The sequence below is a fragment of the Eleginops maclovinus genome, chromosome 8 (genome assembly GCF_036324505.1).
Source record: "Eleginops maclovinus isolate JMC-PN-2008 ecotype Puerto Natales chromosome 8, JC_Emac_rtc_rv5, whole genome shotgun sequence".
In the NCBI taxonomy this organism is placed as follows: Eukaryota; Metazoa; Chordata; class Actinopteri; order Perciformes; family Eleginopidae; genus Eleginops; species Eleginops maclovinus.
In genome coordinates, this window is record NC_086356.1 from 21,766,042 (window position 1) to 21,791,260 (window position 25,219).

General features: G+C 39.9%; 1 protein-coding gene across 3 annotated transcripts in view; it reads left to right on the forward strand.

The window, feature by feature from the left end:
* The first annotated feature begins 7,657 nt into the window (after window positions 1–7,657).
* The window catches only part of LOC134868116 (oncostatin-M-specific receptor subunit beta-like), a 29,760-nt gene continuing 12,198 nt past the window's right edge, over window positions 7,658–25,219 (forward strand). For all 3 annotated transcript variants that reach the window (XM_063889008.1, XM_063889010.1, XM_063889011.1), the window contains exons 1-11: window positions 7,658–7,810; window positions 7,901–8,056; window positions 10,259–10,407; window positions 10,611–10,761; window positions 10,863–11,132; window positions 11,235–11,361; window positions 13,052–13,191; window positions 13,302–13,444; window positions 13,700–13,844; window positions 13,946–14,007; window positions 17,372–17,594. In XM_063889008.1, coding sequence (XP_063745078.1) covers window positions 7,942–8,056; window positions 10,259–10,407; window positions 10,611–10,761; window positions 10,863–11,132; window positions 11,235–11,361; window positions 13,052–13,191; window positions 13,302–13,444; window positions 13,700–13,844; window positions 13,946–14,007; window positions 17,372–17,594 — 1,525 coding nt within the window. In that variant the 5' untranslated portion in view covers window positions 7,658–7,810; window positions 7,901–7,941. The remainder of the gene's footprint in view (window positions 7,811–7,900; window positions 8,057–10,258; window positions 10,408–10,610; window positions 10,762–10,862; window positions 11,133–11,234; window positions 11,362–13,051; window positions 13,192–13,301; window positions 13,445–13,699; window positions 13,845–13,945; window positions 14,008–17,371; window positions 17,595–25,219) is intronic.

The window sequence follows — 25,219 nt, forward strand, 5'->3', positions numbered from 1 at the left end:
GCATGACCTCGTGCACTTGCAGGTGAGCAACTGCAACACTGCATCGGGTGCTGGTAAGCCACTCTTCCACTCAATCGCCAGCTTCCCTTCATCATCTGTGGTCCACCCACTCTCCTTGGGATCCGGCACAGAGGGTTGGGTCTTCAGAGACCGCCTCCATATTGCAGCCTGATAGTTAGCACGCATTGCATGCATGAAGAGGCAATCTTTACATGGTGGGAGTTGACTTGACTCTGCTTCGCCACGTCTAGCACAGAACAGTTGGTGACGAAGGGTGTTCACATCTATTGTGCGTGTAGAATGCACATACATACAGCATGTGAACTCTTGCAGTTTCTTAAAAAGCTCATCAGACACATCCCAAGAACGTCCAAGCTCACTGAAGGCCTCTTGGTAGGCCTTGTTAGACTTCACTAGCTTCAAGGCACCTACAGTGGTATGCAAAAGTTTGGGCACCCCTTAGGAAAACCACTGCATCAGTTTGTCACTTGCTGAGCTTTTGAAGCAGCAACTTCATTTTAACATATGTTATACCTTATGGTAACAGAAACATCTCAGTAGTGAAATAACTTTTATTGGTCAAACAGAAACATGTTTATGTGCATTCAAACAAAAATAGGCATGTGCATAAATTTGGGCACCCCTAAGAAATAATTCCATTAATATTTAGTATTGCCTCCTTTTGCTGCAATAACGGCCTGTAGACGCCTCCTGTAGCCACAGACAAGTCCCTTAAGCCTGGCAGGTGGTATTTTGGCCCATTCTTCCACACAAAACGTCTCCAGTTCAGTCAGGTTTCTTGGCCTCCGTGCATGGACAGCCTTCTTCAAATAAATCCATACATTTTCAATGATGTTAAGGTCTGGGGACTGGGATGGCCATTCCAGAACATTGTACCTGTGCTTCTGCATGAATTCCTTGGTGGATTTTGATCGGTGCTTAGGATCATTGTCCTGCTGAAAAATCCAACCCCGGCGTAGCTTCAACTTTGTGACTGACTCTAGAACATTCTTGTCAAGAATCTCCTGGTACTGTAAGGAATTCATGTGGCCCTCAACTTTAACAAGTTTTCCAGTACCTGTGCTAGCCACACAGCCCCATAACATGATAGATCCTCCACCAAATTTTACAGTGGGCAACAAGTTCTTTTCATTGAATGCAGTGTGTTTTTTTCGCCATGCATACCTGTTCATGTTATGACCAAATAACTCAATCTTGGTCTCATCTGACCACAGTATTTTGTTCCAAAATGCTTCTGGCTTGTCCAGATGTGCTTTTGCATACCTCATGCGACTCTTCTTGTGATTAACACTCAGGAAAGGCTTTTTGCACATCACCCTTCCAATGAGCTCTTCCTGGTGCAAAGTACGCTGGATTGTGGAACGGTGAACAACTACACCATCAGCAGCCAGATGTTGTTGTAGTTCTCTGGAGGTGGTCTGTGGCTTCTCTGTGACCATTTTCACCATCCTTCGCCTGTGCCTTTCCCCTATTTTTGTCGGCCTACCACATCTTTCCTTCACACGGACTGTTCCTGTGGCCTTCCATTTCACAACTACGTTTCTGACTGTGGAGACAGACAGTTTAAACCTGTCAGATAATTTTTTGTACCCTTCTCCTAATTTATAATGTTGGATTATCTTAGCTTTCAGGTCAGTGGAGAGTTGTTTTGAGGTCCCCATCTTGCCACTCCCTAAGAAAGAACCTAGGCCAGGCACAGCCAGCTATTACCTATGTTAAATAGCCTTTTTCATGATTGGTTCCACCTGTCTTTGTAATTGAAGGTCTAATGAGCTAATCAAAGCAATTTTGTGCAGCAACCTGTCAGCTATAAATCCGTACAGGTGTTGAAATGAATGCTATTTATAAGGGTGCCCAAACTTTTGCACATCCCATTTTTTGCATTTTATTTTATTATAATAAAACTATGTAATGCTACCCTAAGAATTTTGGTCTGGAAAACACTAAAACGTCTACATCTTTGTAGGAAAACAAATGTTGTTGCTGTGATCTTCTATTATAAAGGAAAAGCAAATTGTCATGAAATCTCAGAGGGGTGCCCAAACTTTTGCATACCACTGTATCTTCCCACGACCTGCAAAGGCACTGACGGTGTCACAACCAGTGAAGGCATGCATGCCAAGCAGGGCATCAGAGACACCACTACCTAGCGATTGGCCCAGCTTCGTTATGTCCAAGAACCTAGTCCTGTTTTGGGTTCCACATTTTTGATAGATAGGACAGCGAATGTTCTTGTGGAATCCTAAGCATAAGACCAACACATCTGTGTCTTCAGCAACGATGACAACTGCTTTGTAGCCAGACTCTGCTGCATGGAGAGCATGTAACAGTATGCGAGTGTCAGCTTCTTCTTGGGTAGATGCGAGCTCTGTTACCTCCTCCAATTGTTCTTTTTCGAGTCTGTAGCAGACTTCCTCACACGTGACATACAATGTTTTGTTCTGGAGTTTTTCTCTCTGTTTGGGTCCCTTCCATTCATCAACCAAGAATTTTATAAGGCTTGCTTTGTTAGAGGAACTGCAGAGCAGTTTCCTCCATTATTGGATGTTGTGACCAGGTGCTATGTTCTTGAACTGAATGCTTAATGTACCTCTGTTGGCTCTTTCTGCATCTTTTATGGATGTTTCCTTGTAGACGTCAAAGACAACATCAATCCGTTGGCTCTTGGCTCCTTCATGGAGGACCTTGGCTAGAGCTGATTCTGCAAGTTGTGTGAAAGTCTTGTCATCCCCTTTCATCTGCTGCACCAAGCTCATCCCATCGATGATGGTTGCTGATGGTTCTGGGATAACGTCAGCAGGGGCAACATTTTTCTCCAACTCTCTAGCTAGAGCAGCTTTATTTGTCTTGCGCAAAGATCCATCACCATTGGCGAGGGCCCATGGCAGAGGACCCAGGGGATGAGCTAAGACATCACTCATGTGGAGCTGTCGGCTCTCAGCCACTAGGATCATGTGGCCAAATAAGTTTCTATCAGCCTTCAGAACTGCTTGCTTGGCTTGTCCTAGGTTGCGTGGCTTTTTTTGGATATCTGAGAATGTTTTCAGCTTCTTTTTTGACATTTTGTCATGGAACTTTGTAGTTCCAGCTTCTAGTCGTTCTCGTTTGAAAGCTTGATATGCCTCTTCTCCTATCTTGTGAGCACCAAGGAGATCTGCTGCTATAGCTGGTGGGGCAACAGTTGCAGTTGACAAGCTGATAACATCTGAGTGGTCTTGACTAAATGGATTTAACCAACTGGTATCCATGAGCTCAACAAGGGACTGGACATCAGCCTCATCTCTTCTGATTCTAGGCATCTGTAGATCTGGGTGATTGAGATGTGAATCACGTTGACCCACCATGCCCCTAAGCTGTCTCAGGGACAACAAACTCGTAGATTCTAGCTAACAGCTGACCAGTTAACGCCCACGGACGCTTACTAGGAACGCCCCTTATTTATTTTTTTACCTAAAGGAGGCTATTGATTTGCAGACAGCAGATGTAGGGCTACTGAATATGAATGAAATGAAGGAGATGAAAGATTTTTGTCACTTACCGATTTAATCCAGTACACTACAGGATGAGCGTCTTCAGAAAGGTTCCATACTGTAAACGAAGCTCACCTCGCGTGCATGAAATAGCACCCTTTTTAGCCAAAAGGTTCTATCTCCTTGGCTAAGAACCCCCATGTTTCTATATAAATACATTTTCCTTTTTCTTCTGTTAAAAACTGAAAGTAAATGCTCAACTGCACACGATTATTGTCATCCGAATACAACAATGTGCATACGCGTATAAAGGCTGATCTTGGTGCCATCTAAGAATCAGATTTTAAAGAGATAACAACAAAACATGTATGAAAAATCAAACTTTATTTTTTTCCAATAGTTGCAACATTTGACTTTAACAAATAATGTACACATATACAACAAAAATTAATGACCAAAGTTATATCACTGTCAAGATGATATTAGAACATGTGCGATTTCGGGAAATCTCGCTAAAGCGCTGAGCAGTGAAAACGGTAATATAGCCCAAAAATATAAAAAACTGCTTTTGTGCAAGGGTTATCATATATTAATATGCTTATATCAGTCTTACAAACAACTTAATATAGGTAAAGTTTTGCCCCCTCAGATGGTACCAATATGTGGTCTGGCCCAAGGACTAAAGGGAGGAGGTGAACCAAAGCGCAGCACATCCAAGAGTGAGTGACGCTTCAGGTAACTCAGTACCACAGAGACAATCAGTAAAGCTACCAAGGTTGATTATTGAGTTACGTGCGTTTTCCTTAGGATGAAAGTAGTGCCGCGTATACGAAAAATAACTAGTAAATACATGGAGCTGTTGATTATATGTTTTGTTGGTGTTTGCTGAACGTGTAATGGTCGCTACTGATTTCTCTACATAAAGAAACCTTTGTTTTCATATCCGACGTCCTGCTGTTTATTTTGGAGGTAGTTAATCTACACTGACGTTAACTAGCAGGCTAGCAATTACACTTTGCTAAATTACTCAAAGACAACCAACAAAACATTTTATACATTACCTGTGAGAAAATGTCTTCCGCAAACACAATGATGGAGGTTTGGTTCCCAGTCTGCCCCGTTAGATGTGGCTATACTCCGCCACCAGGTAGTCTTGCTAACTTCTCTGTAGCACTTTTGAAGACGTCCACTCGCTTTAACCTCCTCAACCACATGTTCCGCTGGATAAATTTAGTTTTTTCTGAAGGTAATCGATAAAACCCTACACCTTTTGCTTTATTTCTGGCGGTGCAACCCCAAACACAACACGTTTTCGTCATCGTTTCACACAGTAGTAGCCGGCTGGATCTCTCCAGGTCAGTGGGAAGCCGCAGGCATTCTGTCACCCGGAAGTATCTTGGCGCCTATTGTTTCCAAACATTCTGAAATGGCCTATGAGACACGGCTAGAGAGACAGGGGAGCCGGTTTTAAATACAAGCGCCTCAAAAAGTTCTTCCAGCCAGTTCTTAGCGCCTCAAAAAGTTCTTCCAGCCAGTTCTTACTGTAATCACTATCCAAGCTCAAGTATCTAGTATTTCTGTATGCCAAGCAGCACTAAATACTTTGATCTAAAGGCTTTTATTTATTTGATTTGTTTGCTGTGATTTTTTGTTGTGTTGTTAATTTAATGGTTTGATTAAAATCAGTGGCGGCTGGCCAATAGAGGGCCCTAGGGCGCCGCCCCACCACTCACCTCTCACCACATTTCCTTGAATAAGACATAAAAAAAATTAAATAAAAATGAAATAATAAAATAAAAATATTTCGAAATATATGTATATATTTTTTTAGATGTGCAAGATAAATATTTCATAGTTAATGATGAGTAAAGTTGTTTCGTTCATTGACATTGTCTGATTGGTGACGTATTTCCGCCCTGGGGCGCAGGAATCTTTGCCCATAGACTCTCGTTAAAAGTTGTACATGCGCAGTAGCTCCTCTTAAATACAAGAGATAGGACGATGTTGGGGCGCACCTCTCCTGAGCCCCGAGCTGAATGCAGCTGGATTTGGCGGCGGGGCTGACGTCACAGCCTTCTGTCATAAAGTATGTGTATTGTCCATGTTATATATGATATATATTATTTAAATATATAGATATAGAGATATATCTAGAGATAGATAGAGAGATAGATATAGAGATAGATAGATATTTATTATATATGTATATTGGCCATCTGTATAGTAATATAGCACATCTGTATATTTGTTCATACTACATCTGTTTATACTATGCCAATTATTCCCACCTCTTTATACTGCCCGTATCTTTACATAATCACTCTTAACTGCATATACTGTGCATATACTGTACATACTGTACATGTAGGGTACATAAGAGGGTGGTGAAAACTGCTAGAGGGTGGTGAAAACTGCTCAGCACATCACCAGGACGGAGTTGCCATCCATGGAGGACCTCTACACCCAGCGGTGTAGGAAGAAGGCCGGTAGGATATTAAAGGACCCCCATCACCCCAGCAACAATCTGTTCTGTCTGCTGCCGTCTGGCAGACGGTACCGCAGCATCCGGACCAAGACCACCAGACTCAGAGACAGTTTTATACCACAGGCTATAAGACTACTGAACTCCTGAGCTGTGTGAATGTCTACTCACATCTGTTTATAGTACACACATACATATATATATATATATATATATATATATTATACACATCTGCCATACATATCTGTTTATAGTACACATATACATATATATATATATATATTATACACATCTGCCATACATATCTGTTTATAGTACACATATCTATATATTATACATATCTGCCATATACATCTGCTATACATAATATATGCATCTGTCCATACCTCCTCATTCAACAGTGTAAAGTGTTTAAATACTCTCAATGTATTCCACATATGTATATATTTCACATCCTCAAATCTGTATTGTTGATATTGTAAATATTCTTCTCTCTTTTTTACTATTTTATTTATCTTTTGCACCATGTATGTTGAGTTGTTGGAGGAGCACGCGACATAAGATTTTCATTGCCAACATATACGCTGTATCTGCTGTGCATATGACAAATAAAACCTTGAAACTTTGAAACCTATCGCACTTGTTTCTCTTTGCACTTCTATCTATCTATCTATAATGTTGTTTTTGTTGTTTTCATTTATGTAAATACACTCGTTTGCCCGGACATGTCCTCTTTTTACGTCCTGTCCGGAGCGTCCAGGGGGTTTTATAAATTCATGAATACGTCCGGTTTTCACTGTTGGGAACATTAAGCGTGTACTTAAATTGACTGGCGATTCCCCCCACCCCCCAACAATCGCAAGTGTCCTCTTTTTCACAAACTCAAATCTGGTCACCCTAAGTTATAGCCCCCCTGGAGAAAACTCCACCAGCCGCCACTGATTAAAAAAAAAAATAGAAACTGTATATGTTTTTTTGGACCAAAAAAATGCATACAAATAAGGCTTTTATGAAAAGACTGAATGAAAAATGCATACCAACACAATAACGATTTGTTATTGCTAAATTAGGGTAAAATAGAAGGCTCTGGTGGGATCCTAAAGACCCGAATCTCTGAAAATAGCCGGAATGCCCATCACTAGTCTCCGGCGTTGCAGCATGAGTTGTACTGTACAATCTGTGTGGTGTACTGGGCTGTCACTGAAAAACTGTGGCCAATGGGGACGCGCCCCTGAAAATCCCGCCCACCCAAGAGGTTTGTGTCGGAATAGCAAACAAAAAAATGAGGGAGCGCAAACAAGAGTAAAAGTGTGATCATTGAGAAAGAAGCAATGAGAACTGCAAACAAAAAGAGATGTTATAAAAACAAAAGTTATAGATTTACTTTGAGATTACATTTTTTTTCCCCCAAACTCTCAATTTGCTTGATACTGAGAGAGTTTTGTTTGATTTGTTTTGACCCAAATCTGATCCCATAGGTTTCCCGCTTGTAGCTAATTCTAGCTCATCATAATTGAGCAAACATCATAGGCAATGCCCACATTTGTCCTCCACTGACTTTCTGCAGAATAATTCAACTGCACATAGAGAACATGTCTCATCTGGAATCTCTGACTCACTATTACCAGGAAGCAGCCTCCCATTTCCTGTCCACATGGATTTCACAACCAATAGGACCTAAAACAGCAAATGCATTTCCAAACAATGTGTCATCGGCTGCTTGTAAATGGAGCGTTTCTTCAGGGATTAACTTGATACTTTCTTCTGTTGGATTCGAAAGCCTTTAGACTGAATGCATAACTTGTACCCTTCATAACAAGCAGTCTGACTTTCTCATGTAAGTACATCCTTCTAAAAATGCCTTAGGAATCAACTTTTTAAAACAGTATATATTTTTTGACACTGAATAAACTGTATACTTCTATAGGTATTAGCTGTGAGAAGTGGACGTTTTTGAGATCATTTTTTATGGTGAAAGCACATTTTCCACGTGGACTGACACACTGGATTATGATGATGATTTGGTTAGTTTTGCTGTCACTGTTCTGCAAGAGCACACAAGAGGAAAACAGCCAAGAACATGGTGAGTATGTTATCCTTTAACTTGGAACAGCGTAGAAGTATTAAGAATATCAGGCATTCTTTAAAGCTAATTATACTATATACACTTCCTATTTATATAGTATAATTAGCTTTGAAGAATGGCTGACATGAAACATTTCCCTCTGTCAATTTTAATTTACAATGAAATTGACATTGTATTTAAAAGAAGACTATTGCCGCTGTACTTATTAACATTAACCATAGCTTATAAGTTAATGTAATAATAGTTTGAATTATTTAAACACAATTCTGGTTATAGCATTACTTACCTGTACTGACGTGCAGTGATATATACTGTAAGTAGACACAGTAAAGGGAACTGCTCTAACATGTATTGCTGATGGACCACCTCATCTCGAACTGAGAATAGACACACAACTGAGGGTCGACAGGAAATGATCTCAATGGCCCCCATTGAGGTTCACTAAATGTTTTCAAGGTTATTTATGTTCCATTAGGACAGGGGTTGGCAACCGCAGCTCCAGAGCTGCATGCGGCTCTTCAAGCCCAGTGCTCTAGCTCCCTTGAGCTTCGACAAAATAAGATGGAAATTAAATAAAAACATTTGTAGGACTATGTATATTTTGTTGCATGGTTGAACGGTCTGACAATCTTAACTTTTCTAGGATGTTGTTTTTAAAAGTTTTATTAAAGGTCCCATATTGTGGCTGTTTGTAGTGATCATAATTCCATTGTTGAGGTGTACTAGAATAGATTTACATTGTTCAATGTTCCAAAATCATATTGGTTTTCTCATTTTATTTTGCGTCACTCTTACATTTCAGATGTAATGTTAGAACTGAAACAAAGTAGGAACTCTGCAGGCTTTGCATATCGGCATCAACCTGTGCAAGGTTTTAGAAGCTGTCGTCCTTGAAATGCCGGGCACACAGTACAGTACTTCGAACTGTTGAAGGAACAGTGTTAGAAATACATTTCAACCACTGACTTTTTCGTGGTACTGCCTTCGGTAAGGCAAACAGATGATATTTCCCCTCACATTTCAGTGCACAAAATACTTTCTTGACATTTCAGTCTTTCAACAGTAAATGGTCGGTTGGCAGAGGGTGTGCCTATTGGTCTATAGCTAGGGGCGTGCCAACTTGCCGATTGGTCTCCACATTTAGTGACGTCAACAACCCCCGGAAGAAAAAAATGGGAAAAGAAAAATCTGCAACGAGGCGTTTGAGGGCAACATAGACATGTCTTTTCTGTTTTAGAGTTTTACTCGCTACAGGGTGTACTTTGAGGGTAAGGTATATTATTTTGTAGCGATGTTTGTGAAGATGATGAAGAAGTCTCCAGAGACACCAGCTTGTATATAATAAGGTTTATTACAACAGCATAGTATCATGCACCAACACGGGCAATACGAGGTTCCTAGAGCCAATTTTGGAAGTCCCCCCGAACTGTCTTTGTGCATACCATTTATAGGAAAAAAATGTATGTGCGTGTCCAAAGTGTGTGTTGTTCAATAACAAGGTGTGCCCCACTAGAGTGACATGTGTCCGGTGCCCGGTCCCCTGACATATTCCAGCTATAGTTAAGCAACATCCTATGGCCCCCCATTTCCCTGAACAACATCCTCTCTGCACCCCCTATGACGTCAGAGAGTAACCCACTGTATGAACAGATTTAATACACCACTTTAATACACCACTAGGGTTTGTGACTTTGCAGATCGTTTACATGCAGAAAAAGCTACATAACACACGAAAAGACGGGTTATAACCGGAAAAGCATAATAGGGGACCTTTATCCTCCTTGTGAGTGCCTTGAGTTGTTTTTTACATTTTTTTAAATAAAGTAGTTTTTTATACTTTAACGCTGTCTCCTGGGGTCATGCATTTCAGTCTTAGTGCCTTGTGTCTAAAGTTTGTGACAAATTTCCCCTCGGAACTACAGATAAATGGTCCATATCTAATATTTATTTCAAATATACGGACACAGTTAGAACAGTTTTATATTGTCAATCATTTACTCTCTGTTTATACACAAGTTACAAAGCCCCACAAGAGATTTTGTTTGACGAACACAATAAAAAACACATTAAATTGTCTTCATATCTGTCCTCTTTCTGTGCAGCTGATGATGTCCTGCTTACATTGCCTGAGACTTTCAGTCTCTTTGCTCTTCATGATGAGGAAGGTTTTTTTGAATGTTCTATGATCATTTTCCTTAGGTTACCTTAACTGTGGCCCTCAGAATGTGACCCTTCTGCACTCTGGTCAGATGATCTTGTTATGGGAAGACCAACCTTCATGCTCTGCAGTCCGGGATGTGCTCATCTATGAACTGGTTGTTTTCAGAGCGGGCCAACAAGTTAATTATGTAAGATCATTTGCATCACAACAACATTGCTGACTTCTATGACAATGCAGCTTTTTACCTAAACAAACATGTGTTCTTTATGTTGTACGGCAGATAGCTTGTAAAGCTACTTAAGGCAAATTTAAATGTGTCACATTGGACAATATAAATTCATTTTGGTTATTGATGGATTTACTTCTGGTTTGGTTTTGGAAATGTTTAAGGATGAAGTTGCTGTGACACCTGACCAGATAGAATCAACCCACTACCGGATCTGGACTTCCTTTTTGGACTTGGAAGGCGCTTCCAATTCAGTCAGGCTTAGGTCCCGATACAACAACCATACAAGCCCTTGGAAGGAGCAGACATTTCCTGGTTAATACTCAATGATCAAAATATTCAAGCTATCATTATTCCACATTTCATAGTGCAACCATCCTTCAGATGCTTTACTTCATATTATTTTGTTTTTGCAGGGAAGCAAACCTTGAAAGTACCAGAAATTTTTCCAAAGGACAAGTGGTTCATGGTTGGCAGTACCGTCACATTCTACTGCATTCTGCCTTCAACGGAAGCCTTCAGCACAATGTATCTGAATACTGGAGAACAACCGAGCACTACCAAGATCAACAATCAGACATATGCCCTGACCGTCTATCTGAATCGGGCATCAAAAAACACCTGCGACCATGTAAAATGTGAAACAAAGACAAACAATAATAATGGTGCTTGTGTTTATATTGGCTGTAAGTATGACTTGGTGCGGAAATATATAGAATAGATTGTTCTTGATACATCTGTGTCATAAATGCTAACTGTCTTTAAATGTTTCTATCATCACCACTTAGACCCGCCTCATTACAGAGACCTTCAGTGTGAAACCCGAGACCTGAAATCAGTTGAATGTCAGTGGACAGTAAGAGGAGACACAGACTTGCCCTTCAAAGAGCCAAAAGCTCCTCAGCTTCTGGGAAGGTATATTAAATAGGACATATCCTGCTAATTTTAGGTTTGTTTGTGTACGTTGTGTTGTGTGACATGTCTCTATGCTTTAATATTCAAAAAGGTCTTTATTTTTCTCATACTGCCTGTGCTGCAGCACCTCTTCTCACCCTATGTCTAAAACCAGAGCCCATCCTGGTCTGATTGGTTAGCTGGCCGCCTCTGTTGCGATTGGTCAACCACTTAAAGATGTCCCACCCCTTACCCTATCACGTACAATGTGTTGAAGCACTAGCAAATAGAAGTAGAGTGTACAGGGATTTTAGCCTTTGCAGACCATTTACCCACTCAAGGAAAGGGAGAACCCGTAAAAACATAAAGGACCTCTTTAAAATGTAATAAAACCATACGAAAGAGTATTAAAGCAAATTACAGAACACAAATTAGATATTTCAATTACTCAGTATCAAAAAGTGTTCTATTTAAATTAGTGATGCACACCACATTTTCAGAGTCATAATGGAGAGTTCAATCTGTGATTAAGATGTGTTGGGCTAGATTCTGAACCCCCTAAATTCTCCCACCTCACATAGCACCCGTATCTGCCTATAAATAGTCAAAGAAACGCCCCGTATGAATATTCATTTAGGCTGACTGCCTGATGACGAATGCAGGAGATGCCGACAGAACAGCAAAAAAGAAACCACTGTGTAAAATTTAGTTTTTTGTTGGGGATGTGCAGAGAAGTTCATCGTATTGTTTGTTGGACGTAGTTTGAAGATAACACATGTGCGTCTGGCACTCAGGTGTAACGTAATGTTCTTCCTTTTTAGAAATGATATTTAAACAAGTGCAATCTAGCTGGATTTGCACATGTACAAACAGCTGGGACTTGGGTGCGTTTCAATAGTTAAACCATGCACTCGTATCTGTACATGCAAAACAGCATCAGTTTAAACGTAAATATGTTTTTCTGTTTACCGCATCATTTATGAGAATACATTTCATAACATTAAGATATATTCGAGGGGTGGTATTCAATAGCATATCCATATTTATTTATTTCTCAAAGTTAGGTTTTTGTGTGCACTCAGTAGTCTCAAACAGGCGTTTGTTTAATCATTTTAAGATTGGCTTTTAGCAATTTTTGCAAATTAAGTCTTCATACATGATACATGAGGTAATATTTCGATGTATGGTATTATTTTCACCTTTCTCTCCATTTTTCCTTCTGCCAACGGTGTCGCAGTTTCTCATCTCGCCTGTTTTGTGCGTACGCATGGGTCAGAGTGTCCGTGGAGGACCGCACATTTTCCATCAAGTTTGTTTTTTATAAATCGCAAAGATTGCTTAGAAATTGGCGTAGGCCACGTTTATAAATGAGGCCCAAGAGCATTGTCCTTTCGTCAGTCACATAATGCATGACAGATACATTCTGAGGAGTCATTACAAACACTTGAATCTTCTTAATAAGTAAACTATATGAAAAGGAATACTATTTAAAATTATAATATTAAATTCCCCTCTGAAAATTCAAATTAAATTAGATCAAAAACATTAGATCAGATGGATGGTTTCTCAACTCCTGCCTCACCTTTACACATTAAAAATGTGGCCTTTCTTTGATTCACATTTGATGGTGTAAATCTTGTTGTCTGTAAGTTTAATGTAATAACAGTAATTAATAGTAATGACAATTAGGTAAACTATGTTTATTTTTCAGCCCATGTCTAATGCTGTCTAAGGGCAGATGCTCTCAAAAAGTGGAGAAAGTAGATGTTGGTGAGAGAAACTGGACATTGACAGCACAAAATGAGTTTGGGATGGTTGAGCTTTCAGACACCGCAGACTTATCCAAGAGAGGTATGCTTTTATTAAAACGAGCATTGATTTTTTTAAATTTGTAAAATCAGATTGCTAACATTTAAAAAAAATGTTTGAATGAAGTTAAGATTCTTTGTCTTTTCCATCAGTGCACATGTTTGCTCCTAATGGAGTAAAAGTTTCGACTGTGAATGCCAGAAGTGTCACCCTGCAGTGGAATTTGGCGAAGCCACAGTACAACAATCTCAATATTACTTGCCAAGTACGCATGAGTTTTGGTGAAATTTCAATTGTAAGTTGATACATTTTCATCAAAATGTAATTTTTGTAAGATATTTTTTGGCAAGAGAGTGTCTTTGACCATTTGAAAGAGGGACAGAGGAGAGGACATTGTGAGTTAAGCGGAGCTCAGAAGTCGGACTTGGAAGCGGACACTGACAGCTCTAACCACTGAGCTATCCAAGACTATTATTAGCTTTTTTTTTAAAGTAAAATCCTTTTCTGAACTACACTACATTCCTCATTATTGTCAATATTGTGTTCCCAGATTGGAATTGGACTTAATTCCACAGTTTTGAATGACTTGATACCAAATTGGACATATAATGCGACATTAAGATGTGGATCAACACAACATTTCTGGAAATGGAGTGAATGGAGCAAAAAAGTCTTCTTTCGCACCTATGGTGAAGGTAGGAAACTCAAAAGGAAAACTTAATCTTTTATCCTATTATGGAAATGGAATATTCAATGTTTTAATTTTCTGGTCACTGATTATATATTTTTACCACAGTTCCAGATGCACTTGATGTGTGGATGCACATGGAGGGCAACCACACTAAAATTATTTGGAAAGTAAGTCACATTTGAAGGCAACACTTTATCTATATTAGCTATTTATTAGTTGATATACTGTATTTGTGGGCCCTTAATAAAACCAAATGACGTTTTACTTCATGGTTTCCTATGCTCACCTTTAGCTTGTAGGAGCACTGTGCCTATTCTATCTGTTGACACTTTCAAAGAATGACAATACAGTTGCAATTAGTTATTAGTGTCTGTTGAGTGTTTCCACTCCTGCTCATGTTTGACTGTCCATTTAAACTCATTCTTGTTGTGCAGGAGCTCACGGATACAAGATGTCTTTGCAGATAGTTTAGGAATTAATTTACCTATGAAGTTGACCATCCATAACACGAAGCAAACCTGGTTTGTCTGTGGGCCTTGGCATTTCCTGCATGGCATTGATCTTGTCTCCAAGGAAGACAACTTCTTGAGCTCCAAACTGGGATTTGCTCTTGTTGAGCTTGAGTCCATATTTGTATATGCGCTCCAGTATCCTTATCAGCCTCTCGCTGTGTTATTAAATTGGAGCCCTAGACAATGATGTCATCATCCATCATTGTCACCATCCATCCAGCCCCTCAATGATGGGTTCCATCACTCTGTGAAATATGTTGGATGCTGAAATGGTGCAAAAGGTTAGTCTGAGGAAGCAATATCTGCCATATGTTGTATTGAATGTGCAATATGTGCTGTTTTCATCCGGTTTCAGCTGCTAAAAGCGTTGAAATGCATCAAGCCTTGTAAAGGCACCTGCCATTTCAATTGTGATCTCTTCACGCTTGGGTGTCTGATAATGTTCATGCTGGATGTTTTCATTGAGATCTTTTGGATCCATGCACACTCTTAGAATCAACCACTTTTTTTTTTTTAACACAGACCATGCAGTTGACCCAGTCTGTCGGTTCCTCAACCTTTTGACCTGTTTCTTTGGACGATCTTTAATTGGTGCTGGAACTCTTCTCTCAACATGCACCACTAGCTGTGCATGTTCTTTAAGCTGGATTTGGTATGTGAAGTGAAGTTCACCAAAACCGTTAAATATATGTGCAAAATTCTGTACTATACAGTCAATAGAGTCATTTGGTGTGTTCACAGTTTGTGATACAATACACTCATCACGAAGCAGTGAATGAACTCCATCAGCAACCATAGAGAAAAGTAGGTGGTGCACTTTACCTTTTGTGGTTCCCTTTAATCTGCACACGCCCAAACTGTTGAGTTTCTCTCCAGTGTAGTCTTTTTGCGCAAGTGTTTTTTTATGTATTCTTGGCTTATCTTTCATTGCCTTGATGTCACACATGCTGATCAGGTTTGCTTTTGCACCAGTGTCCAGTTTCATGGTTATTAATGTCCCATTAATCATCAGTGGAGCTATCTATTTGTCTTCTCTGTTGACATTCATTAGTTTTTGCTCACTTTCACAGTTCACCATGTCAACAAAAAATGGCTCATTTAAATCAGTGTCCTCCACTATGTTAACAGACTTTCCTTTCTTCTCTTTTGCTTTTGAGAACCACTGCTTGGCTACATGGTTCTGGCCCTGGCAATTAGAGCACTGCTTACCTATTGCTGGACACTGTCGTTGCTTGTGCTGCGAGCCACAGTGCTTACAGCTTAAGGTCCTTTTTTATGACCGCTGTGTAGGCCGCTGCTGTGAACGCCTTTTTCCTTGGCTGGAGATTGCACCAACTGCCTGGCCGTCACTCACGTTAGCCACGCACGCCATCTTGCTGAAAGTCCTTACATGCATTTGGGATAGCTCACTTACATGGAAAATCTTTATAGCTTCTAACGTTGGCGTGCGCCTTTAAACCAAAATGCAGATTTTCCTAGTAAAATGTTAAAGTGATGCCAGAAAACAATATTTCTGTTCGTCAAAAACGGTATAATAACTACAAAAATTGGAAAATCATGTCAAATAGTCTGTCAGATGGCAGAGGCAGCTTTGTTTTTATGTAGCTCTGGAAAAAGTTTTTTTTTAATCTGTATTCTATAAACTATTGACAACATTTCTGTGTTGGAATTCAACAGACACTGGAATGGCTGCCACACATGTAGCGATTGATATTTAAGAAAAATGCAGATTTAAGACATGAACAAACAAGTATTTTCCGCTTCGCTTTAATGCAGTATTTCTGTTGGAAAGTGGACAGGCCATCATTTTGACTGAAGGTGACGTAAGCACCCTCATACATTATTTTTCTAGAAAAAACCTCTGTGTGTGATGTTGCAAAGTTAAATATCTCAGATAAAAGTTATTAGGTCCATTTGCCAAATCCGCATTGTTAGAGGAGGCGTATGGAATTGTTCCACCAATAGCCTTCTTTTGCCCCCCTGCCACTGTCCCATCCCCTTCAAAGCAGATTTTGTGCTGTCGGAAGCAAATTTCTCCTTTATTTTTTATTTGCCAAGTTTATTTCCTGGCTATCCTGCGGGTAAAGGGAAAGGGATACTGAAGGGATGAGATTGATGAAAATTGTGAAAGGGAGTGGGACATCTTTAAGTCTCTTTCTTTAAGTCGGATACCCACAGTTTTTCCTTGTTGGTTTCACCACTAAAGGAAGAAATGCACATTGTATTGAATCCTGTAGTACAGAGTTTTTACATTTTATTCTACTTTCGACTTTCACTCCACTACAATTTAGAGATGAATGGTGTACTTTTACTCCACTACATTTATTTAATATCTTTAGTTAGTTTGCAGATCTGGATGACGTGAAATATAATCAGCCCTTAAATCAGACTTCACCTGCAGTAAATCCAGCAGCTACCCTGCAGTATACAAAGCCATTAAAACTAGCTGCACCTTTACCAGCTCTGAGAACACTTTAATGATCAATAATTATAAAACATATCAGAGATATTATTCTGAAATGGACCAATCAAACAATGACTACTTTTACTGTCGCTACTTTAAGTACATTTAGATGAGAGTACTTTCTACTTTTACTGGAGGAACATTTTGAATGCAGGACTTTTACTGTAACAGAATATTCCTACTCTGTCGTACTTCTACTTTCACTCAGTAAAGTATTTTTTCCATTTCTGTATTTATGTTGCATCGTTGGAGGAGCCTGGAATTTAAGATGTCCATTGCTATAACTACAATGTAGCTATTTTGTATATGACAATAAAGTCTTTGAATCTTTGAGTACTTGAGATGTTGGCAGCAGGTAGTATGAAACAGTCCAGAGTACCAATGTGGAGACAAGATGACTGTTCCATAGCTTCTAAGTAATTTTATAAATGTTTCTATACTGAAAATAAACAATGATTACAGCTGCTAGTTGCCCTAAAGTTACAAGTTGATGGCCTGATCTTCATATGAATGTTTCAGCAGGTAAGCTAATGTGTTGATGCTATCTCTCCCCAGATGCCACAGGCCAAACAAAGTCATGGACACATCGAACACTATGAAGTGACCTGGAGAAAGACCACAGAAAATCACAACCAAAATAGCACCAAAGTGGCTTTTAACAAACAAAGTCTTTCTCTCAGTCTGACCAGGACTAAAGAATATATCGTCACAGTTACAGCTAGGAATATAAACGGCAGCTCACCTCCATCCACCATCACCATTCCCAGCCTCAATCCAGGTATGAAAATAACAGAATTACAGATATCTTTAAATCTGGCAAACATTGGTGTCAATTCGTTTTGAATAGTGGTGGGGACACTTTTTTCACCCCCGATAAAAACACATCAAGTAGTGTATTGATCACCCAATCAGAATATACAGTAGTATAGTGATATACTGAGAGAGACTCGCACATCCGATATGCTTCTGTTCCAGGTGTCCCTGGACAATAACTGTCTTATGTTAGTTTGTGCTGGCCAAAAACTTGCAATAGAAAGAGACTGGGCTACCTTTATGTGAAAGGGATAAGATCAACTCTTCAAGGCTGCATGCCTGAGCCATGAAAAAAGAGAAACAGAGAGTAAATAATAATGATCTAGGTCTATCAGAATCAGAATACCTTTATTCATCCCACAGAGGGGACATTTTCATTAGATACAGCAAAAAGAGCCAAAGACAGCTAAATATTACATCCAGATGCAAAAATCTACAAGAAATACACAATTTTACAAAATACACAAAAATAGACCTCAAACTGTTTTGAGGTGTAGCAGCCAGGTAAATATTGCACAGTAATTAATGGTATAAATATATATATATATATATATATATATATATATATATATTTGATTCAATGCCAATTTAGTTAGTTTACTCACTTACAAAGAAATTAACAGTCTGTCATTTTTATGGTAGGTTTATTTTAACAGTGAGAAACAGAATATCAAAAACTAAATCCAGAAATGTACATTAAAACAAAGATATAAATTACTTTGCATTTAATTGGGGGAAAAAGTATTTGATCCTCTTGCAAAACACGCCTTAGTTCTTGGTGGAGAAAGCCTTGTTGGACAGCACAGAGGTCAAGATGTTTCTTGTAGTTGGTCACCAGGTTTGCTCACATCTCAGGAGGGATTTTGATCCACTCCTCTCTGCAGATTATCTCTAAATCCTCAAGGTTTGGAGGCTGATGTTTGGCAACTGGAAGCTTCAGCTCCCTCCACAGATTTTCTATGGGATGGAGGTCCGGAGACCTATCCATGTCCAGTGTCCTGGATGACGGAAGGAGGTTATCAGCCAATACGATACATGGCTCCCTCCCTTGATGCAGTGAATCGCCCTGTCCCCTTAGCAGAGAAACCCCCCCCCACAGCACAATGTTTCCACCTCCATGCTTGATGCTGGGGATGGTGTTCTTGGGGTAATAGGCAGCATTTCTCTTCCTTCAAACACAACATGTCGAATTGATGCAAATGATATTGAGTTTGGTGTCATCTGACCACATCACCTTCTCATAAGCCTTCTCTGAATCATTCAGAGGATCATTGGCAGACTTCAGACGGCCTGTACATGTGCCTTCTTGAGCAGGGGACCCTCGCGGGCGCCACAGGAGTTTCATCAATTACGGCATAGTGTGTAACCAATAGTTTTATTGGTGACTGTGGTCCAAGCTGCCTTCAGATCATTAACAAGTCCCTCCTGTGTAGTTATTGGCTGACCCCTCGCCTTTTTCATGATCATTGATGACCCAAGAGGCGAGATCTTAGATGGTGGATTTGGAGAGATCGATGGTCATTTTGTGCTTCTTCCATTTTCTAATAATCAAACCAGTTGTCTCTTTCACACCAAGCTGCTGATGATCTTGTAGCCTATTCCAGCCTTGTCCAGGATGTCCTTAGACATTAGTTCCACAATGATCACAAGACCTGTCTCTGGCCTTCCCATTGTGGAGAGGTTGTAATCTGACTTATTGACTTTGGACAGGTTTCTTTTATCCAGGTAACGAGTTGACATCAGGAATACTTTCTTAAAGCGAGAAAACTTATTTAACCAGTGCGTGGGAGCCAGAATTCGGGTGCGGGTGGAGCGACCTGTCACTGAAGGAGCTGCAGACAGGCTGTCTTGGAGGGGGTGGTACAAATTGTCGAGCAGGGAGCCTTACTGAAGTCCTAAGTCAGTTCTCTGTACTCCCTGTCGTCCTCGTTGGAGATGAGGCTTACGATGGAGTCGTCAGAGAACTTCTGCAGGTGACAGGTCGGCGCGTTGTGGGTGAAGTCTGCAGTGTAGAGGGTGAAGAGAAACAGTGCCAGTACCATCCCCTGGGGGGGCCCCGTACTGCAGATGATGGTGTCTGATTGACACTCCCGGGTCCTCACGTACTGTGGACGGTTGGTGAGGTAGTCCAGGATCCAGGAGGTGAGTTGGTGATCCACCCCCTAGTGCTGCAGCTTGTTTCCCAGGAGCAGCGGCTGGATGGTGTTGAAGGCACTGGAGAAATCAAAGAACATGATCCTCACAGTGCCCACAGCCTTCTCCAAGTGGGAGAGGGACCTCTGCAGAAGGTAGATGACAGCGTCATCCACCCCGATGTCAGGCTGGTATGCAAACTGCAGCGGGTCCATCGATGACCTCACAAGGGGCCGAAAGTGTCCAAGGACCAGCCTCTCCAGGGTCTTCATCAGCTGCAATGTTAGCGCCACCGGCCGGTAGCTGTTGACGTCCTTGGGGTGAAGGGTCTTTGGCACAGGTACCACACAGGACATCTTCCACAGTAGTGGTACCCTCCCTTGCTTCAGGCTCAGGTTGGACCGAAACACCACAATCCCAGACAGCTGGTCTGCACAGGATTTCAGGAGCCTCGAGCTGATGCCATCTGGACCTGCTGCCTTCCATGCCTTCCACCTGCAGCTCCCTCTTCACCTGGTTGGTTATGAGGGACAAGACACTGGTGGAGTGCAGCAGGCGAGAATGGGTCGGGGGAGGGATGCCTGACTGATCAAATCTATCGAAGAAAATGTTCAGGTCCTTTGCCCATTGATGGTCCCCTCGGACCTGGGAGTCTGGCTCTTTGTAGCCAGATATGGTTTTTAGGCCTCTCCAGACTCTGCTGACGTTCCTCTGCTGCAGCTGTTCCTCCATCCACTTCCTGTAGCTGTTTTTTCCTTATCTGATCTTTCACATCAGTTCCTTCTGTACAACCTTTAGCTCCTCTCTGTTGCCCAATCCAAAGGCCCTCTTTTTGTCCTTAAGCAGAGCCTTTATCTCAGGGGTAATCAAGGATTTTTAGTTTGGAAAACACCGTACAGTCCTGGTGGGTATGACGTTTTCCTCACAGAAGTTGATATAGTCCGTTATGCAGTCAGTCGGGCTGTTGATGTCCTCCCCGTGAGAGTCAGTGAACACATCCCACGCAGTAATGTTGAGTCTTTAAGGGCCTCTTCAGACGCCTCAGACTGTCTGTAGACCAGAGGTTGATACACGGGCAGGAGGTGGACCAGGTTGTGGTCAGATCTGCCCAGGGGAGGAAGGAGTGATGAGCTGTAGGCCCACTTGGTGTTGGCGTACAGTAAGTCCAGTGTTTTATTGTCTCTGGTGACGCAGGTGACATATTGTTTGAATGTGGGCAAAGTTTTTGAGAGAGAGCCATGATTGAAGTCCCCAGAGATCAAGATGAGCGTAGTTGGGCGCTGTGTTAGCAATCCGCCTACAGTAGAGCTGATGACGTCACATGCCTCTTCAGCATCAGCAGAGGGGTGAATATACGCTGCTATTGTGATGACATGCGAGAATTCCCAGGGCAAATAGTGTGGCTGCATGCTAACTGCTAACAACTCAATGTCTCTGTTGCAGATCCTTTCTGTAATAGTGATGTGCCCAGGGTTACACCATCTATCGTTCACAAACACAGCCAGCCCTCCTCCGTTCCTCTTACCACTTTCTCTCGTCCTATCCGCCCGCAACAGATGAAAACCGTCCAGTGTAGGCTGATCACAAGTGCAAACAATGGGACGTTCACTGCACGAGGAAACCCCGGACACCGTAGTGAACAGAAAAAGTTGCAGAAGCAGTGCAAAAATGATGGGCTGTGCGTCCATAGTATAAAAAAGAAAGCTATATACAATAAATATAACAAAAGAGCAAAAAAGTACGTTAAATAAAATAAACATAAGGAAACTACTCAGTGGTGAGTAGGAGCTGCTGTAACAGGCTGCCACTCCATGCGGCGCCGAACTCCGAAAGGCCGAAAGGCTAACAACTAAGCAGAATTATTTCCGAATAATACAATTTGCTTAAAACTATAATTAAAATGATATTCTTCAGAAAGGATGTTGGCAATCTACATGTTGTTACAACAATCACATTTCAGATTGAAACACTCAATCACAATCATCAAAAAATTATCTAATTTCTGAGTTAGAGCATCGTTTTTAAAAAGGTATAACAATGAAGCCTCCTCTATAAACCTCTATTAGATATTTTTAGAACATGGAAACCCTTTTTGGACTCCTTACAAGGTCCACTCGATAAAGAATAAGATTGGATTCCTGGGTAGGTTATTACAGCAGTGAGCATTTAATATATATATAAATTTGTTATTATTATAATTTTTATTTTTTATATATATTTGTGTTTTTCCTTTTATGTTTTCTTAGCCCCCTTGCGCTAATTTAATAATGAACAATACTGTATTTACTGTTAAAGTACTCTGTATCCTGTAACTCAAGGGGTTAATCTGTGGTGGGTGGGAGAGTGGTGGGAGTGAAATGGAGTTGCATTACTAATTGCAAATGAATGTGCATGCTCTGTATCACTTGCTTTTTCTAAATAAAACTAAGAAAATCAATAAAGATATTTATTTTAAAAATGGCATAACAATGAACATGAATAAAATAACACAGATACATAATAATACAAATCATATATTTTTTTTAAATCGAATCATTTATTTATCTGTTATCGTTATTATAAATGTATATTAAAATGTTATGAAATTTAACCATATGCCTATGTAAACCAAAAATGTTTAACAATTACACAGGACTATAAATAATCTAAAATTTTGATTTAAAAAGGCTATATATTTTAAACTATTCAGCCTACAAATTCAAAATGAAAAACTGTCAAACTAGGATTAACATTACTCTCATGATCTCACTTTACCACATACTCAATCAAAAGACTATGGCACGATAACAGAATTACAAAACTTAAATTATCAGTCATATAGTCAATTCTAAATCTGAAAAAGAAAGTTAAACAAATTATACCAAAAACTTTTGACAAAACTAGGAAAGGAAGGATTAAACGTTCTTAAAACTTTAACTCATTCATGCATTTATCATTGTAAACGCTACTACTGCACCCAATGTATTCAATCATCATTTTGCTATACTAATCCACTTATGGTACTTTGAAAGGGTTTTTCTGTGTTTATCTAGTGTTGAATATAGATGACCAATTTCTAAGATTATACTTCTCTAATTACATGAAGTAATTTGATATATAAATTATTAAACATATTTGTTTTGGGTCTAAGCCATTTAAAACCAGTGCTTGAAATATAACTTTAGTTCTGTCTGTGCAACGATGTCGCATTAAAGAGAAGGGTTTTTTAACCCGTATTGCTCTATGATTGAGGATATTAATGGTATCTGTGATAATATTTAAAATAGCTTGTTCAATACTTTATAAATCAGAAAAACATTTCTTTATTTTTTTGATGCAAAAGTGTGACCTGATCTGCCAAAATGTATATATTTGTATATATTTAACACTATATCCAGTCATTGGAAATATAAAAAACATTCATTCAATGTACATCTAGAAACATCTGGTCATTCAATTCAGATTAAAAAAATAAAAATCTTCAGTTGAAGGCATACAATATTTAAACGCACATTCATAACGTAAACAGACAACTTAGCCCAAATGTATGAGAGTGATGTACAAACTGACACAACAAAAATAAAAATAAAAAAAATAAGTACAGAATAATAATAATAATAATAAAACAATACAAAGACAACAAATAAATAAAAGAAGGGGGGGGGGGTCCTTTAAGCAGTAGACAAAAATGGAAGGAAAAATGAAAGAGATTTGAAGAAGGTTAATACTTACTGTAAAACTTACAGAAATCCGCTCTTAAAGAATATTTAATTTTCTCCAGTTTTAGAAAAGACATAACATCCCTGAGAGTGTTGGAAGGAGCCTTTTTGGATTTCCAGTGAAGAAAAAAGAAGTTGTCTTGCCAATAGCTAAGTGGAAGCCAAAATATGTAATTGCCTTGAGCATCAAAAATCTTCTGCTAAAAGGAAAATACTAATGGGCAGGAAAAGAACATATGGGATAGGTTGCAGGGAGAGGCTTGACACATGTCACAGTTGTCAATGACATTGGAATATGTGTGAGAGTCGTGCCTTTGAGAAATTAATCCTGTACAGCACCTTGAACTGTATGAGAGTGAGCACAGGTTGAACTTGTATGAATTTTGTTAAGAGCAGCGTCCCACCAGTGATCATCCAAGGTCACCCCCAGCTCAGCCTCCCAGGCAGCCTTGACTTTAGTGGTAGGTGAGCTGTCATCGGTCAAGAGTTTATATTTATAATATATTTTTTAAATAAGTGACTTTTGAAGGGGGTCAGAAGAAAGAAACTCATCCCACAATTGATTAAGGGGTAGAGAGGAAAAACATTTTCGACTTCTGATCACTTTGCTGGGAGAAATGTTTCAAAATTTGAAACTGAAAACTGAGGATCCGGAGGATTTGTTCTTTAAAGACAGGCTAATTTCGCTTCATGCCTGAGTGTAATTTATATTTAAACAAATGTCAACTATTTGTTTATCGCTGTGGCTATGATAATCAAAATTGTTTATGTCTTTCTAATGTCGTTATGGTACAACGATGTAACAGAAATAGTTGATAATGAATTAAATTACACTGCCCGGCCAAAAGAAAGGTCACCACCTGGACTTAACTAAGCAAATAGGTAAGAGCCTCCCATTGGATAATTACTGCATGGGTGATTATGTTTCAGCTGGCAACAAGTTATTGTACCCTAACTGATGCAGTGAGTAGCTTCTCATTTGTTAAACGGTCATGTCGAAAGACATATCCTGCGGTCGAGGAAAAGATGTTAATCTGTTTCAGAAGGGTCAAATTATTGGCATGCGTCAAGCAGAGAAAACATCTAAGGAGATTGCTGAAACTACTAAAATCGGGTACAGAACTGTCCAACGCATTATTAAAAACTGGAAGGACAGTGGGGAAACATCATCTTCCAGGAAGGAATGTGGTCGGAAATAAATCTTGAATGATCGTGATCAGCGATCACTTAAACGTTTGGTGAAATCAAATGGTAGAAAAACAACAGTAGAACTCACGGCTATGTTTAATAGTGAAAGTCAGAGCATTTTGTTAGAAATAATCAATATATGGGAGCGGAACATTAAAAGATAATTCTGTTTCTGGACGGATCATATTTGTCCCAATTCCGGTAGTATTACCGGATGTTGTTTTTAGCCTCAGATAGCATATAGCTAATATTGTATTGTATGAGTAGAGGGAGAAGGACGCGTGGAGTTACATACTAAACACACCGCCTCTAACTCTCACTCATTGATGCTGCAATGATACTATTGCGTGTTTAATAACTGATAAACCTCAGAAGGATTGCATAATAGAATATCGTAGGTGAGAGCTTCAGGACATTATTAACAAGATGGCGACGGTGACGTCATAAGAAGACCCACCCCCGACGACGTCAGCCTATAGAAGAATCCGGGGAACCCCATGTGACAAGCGGCCAACAGGATCCAGCCCCCGCTACCAACCAATGAGAGGGCGAGACCTGAGCACATCTTATT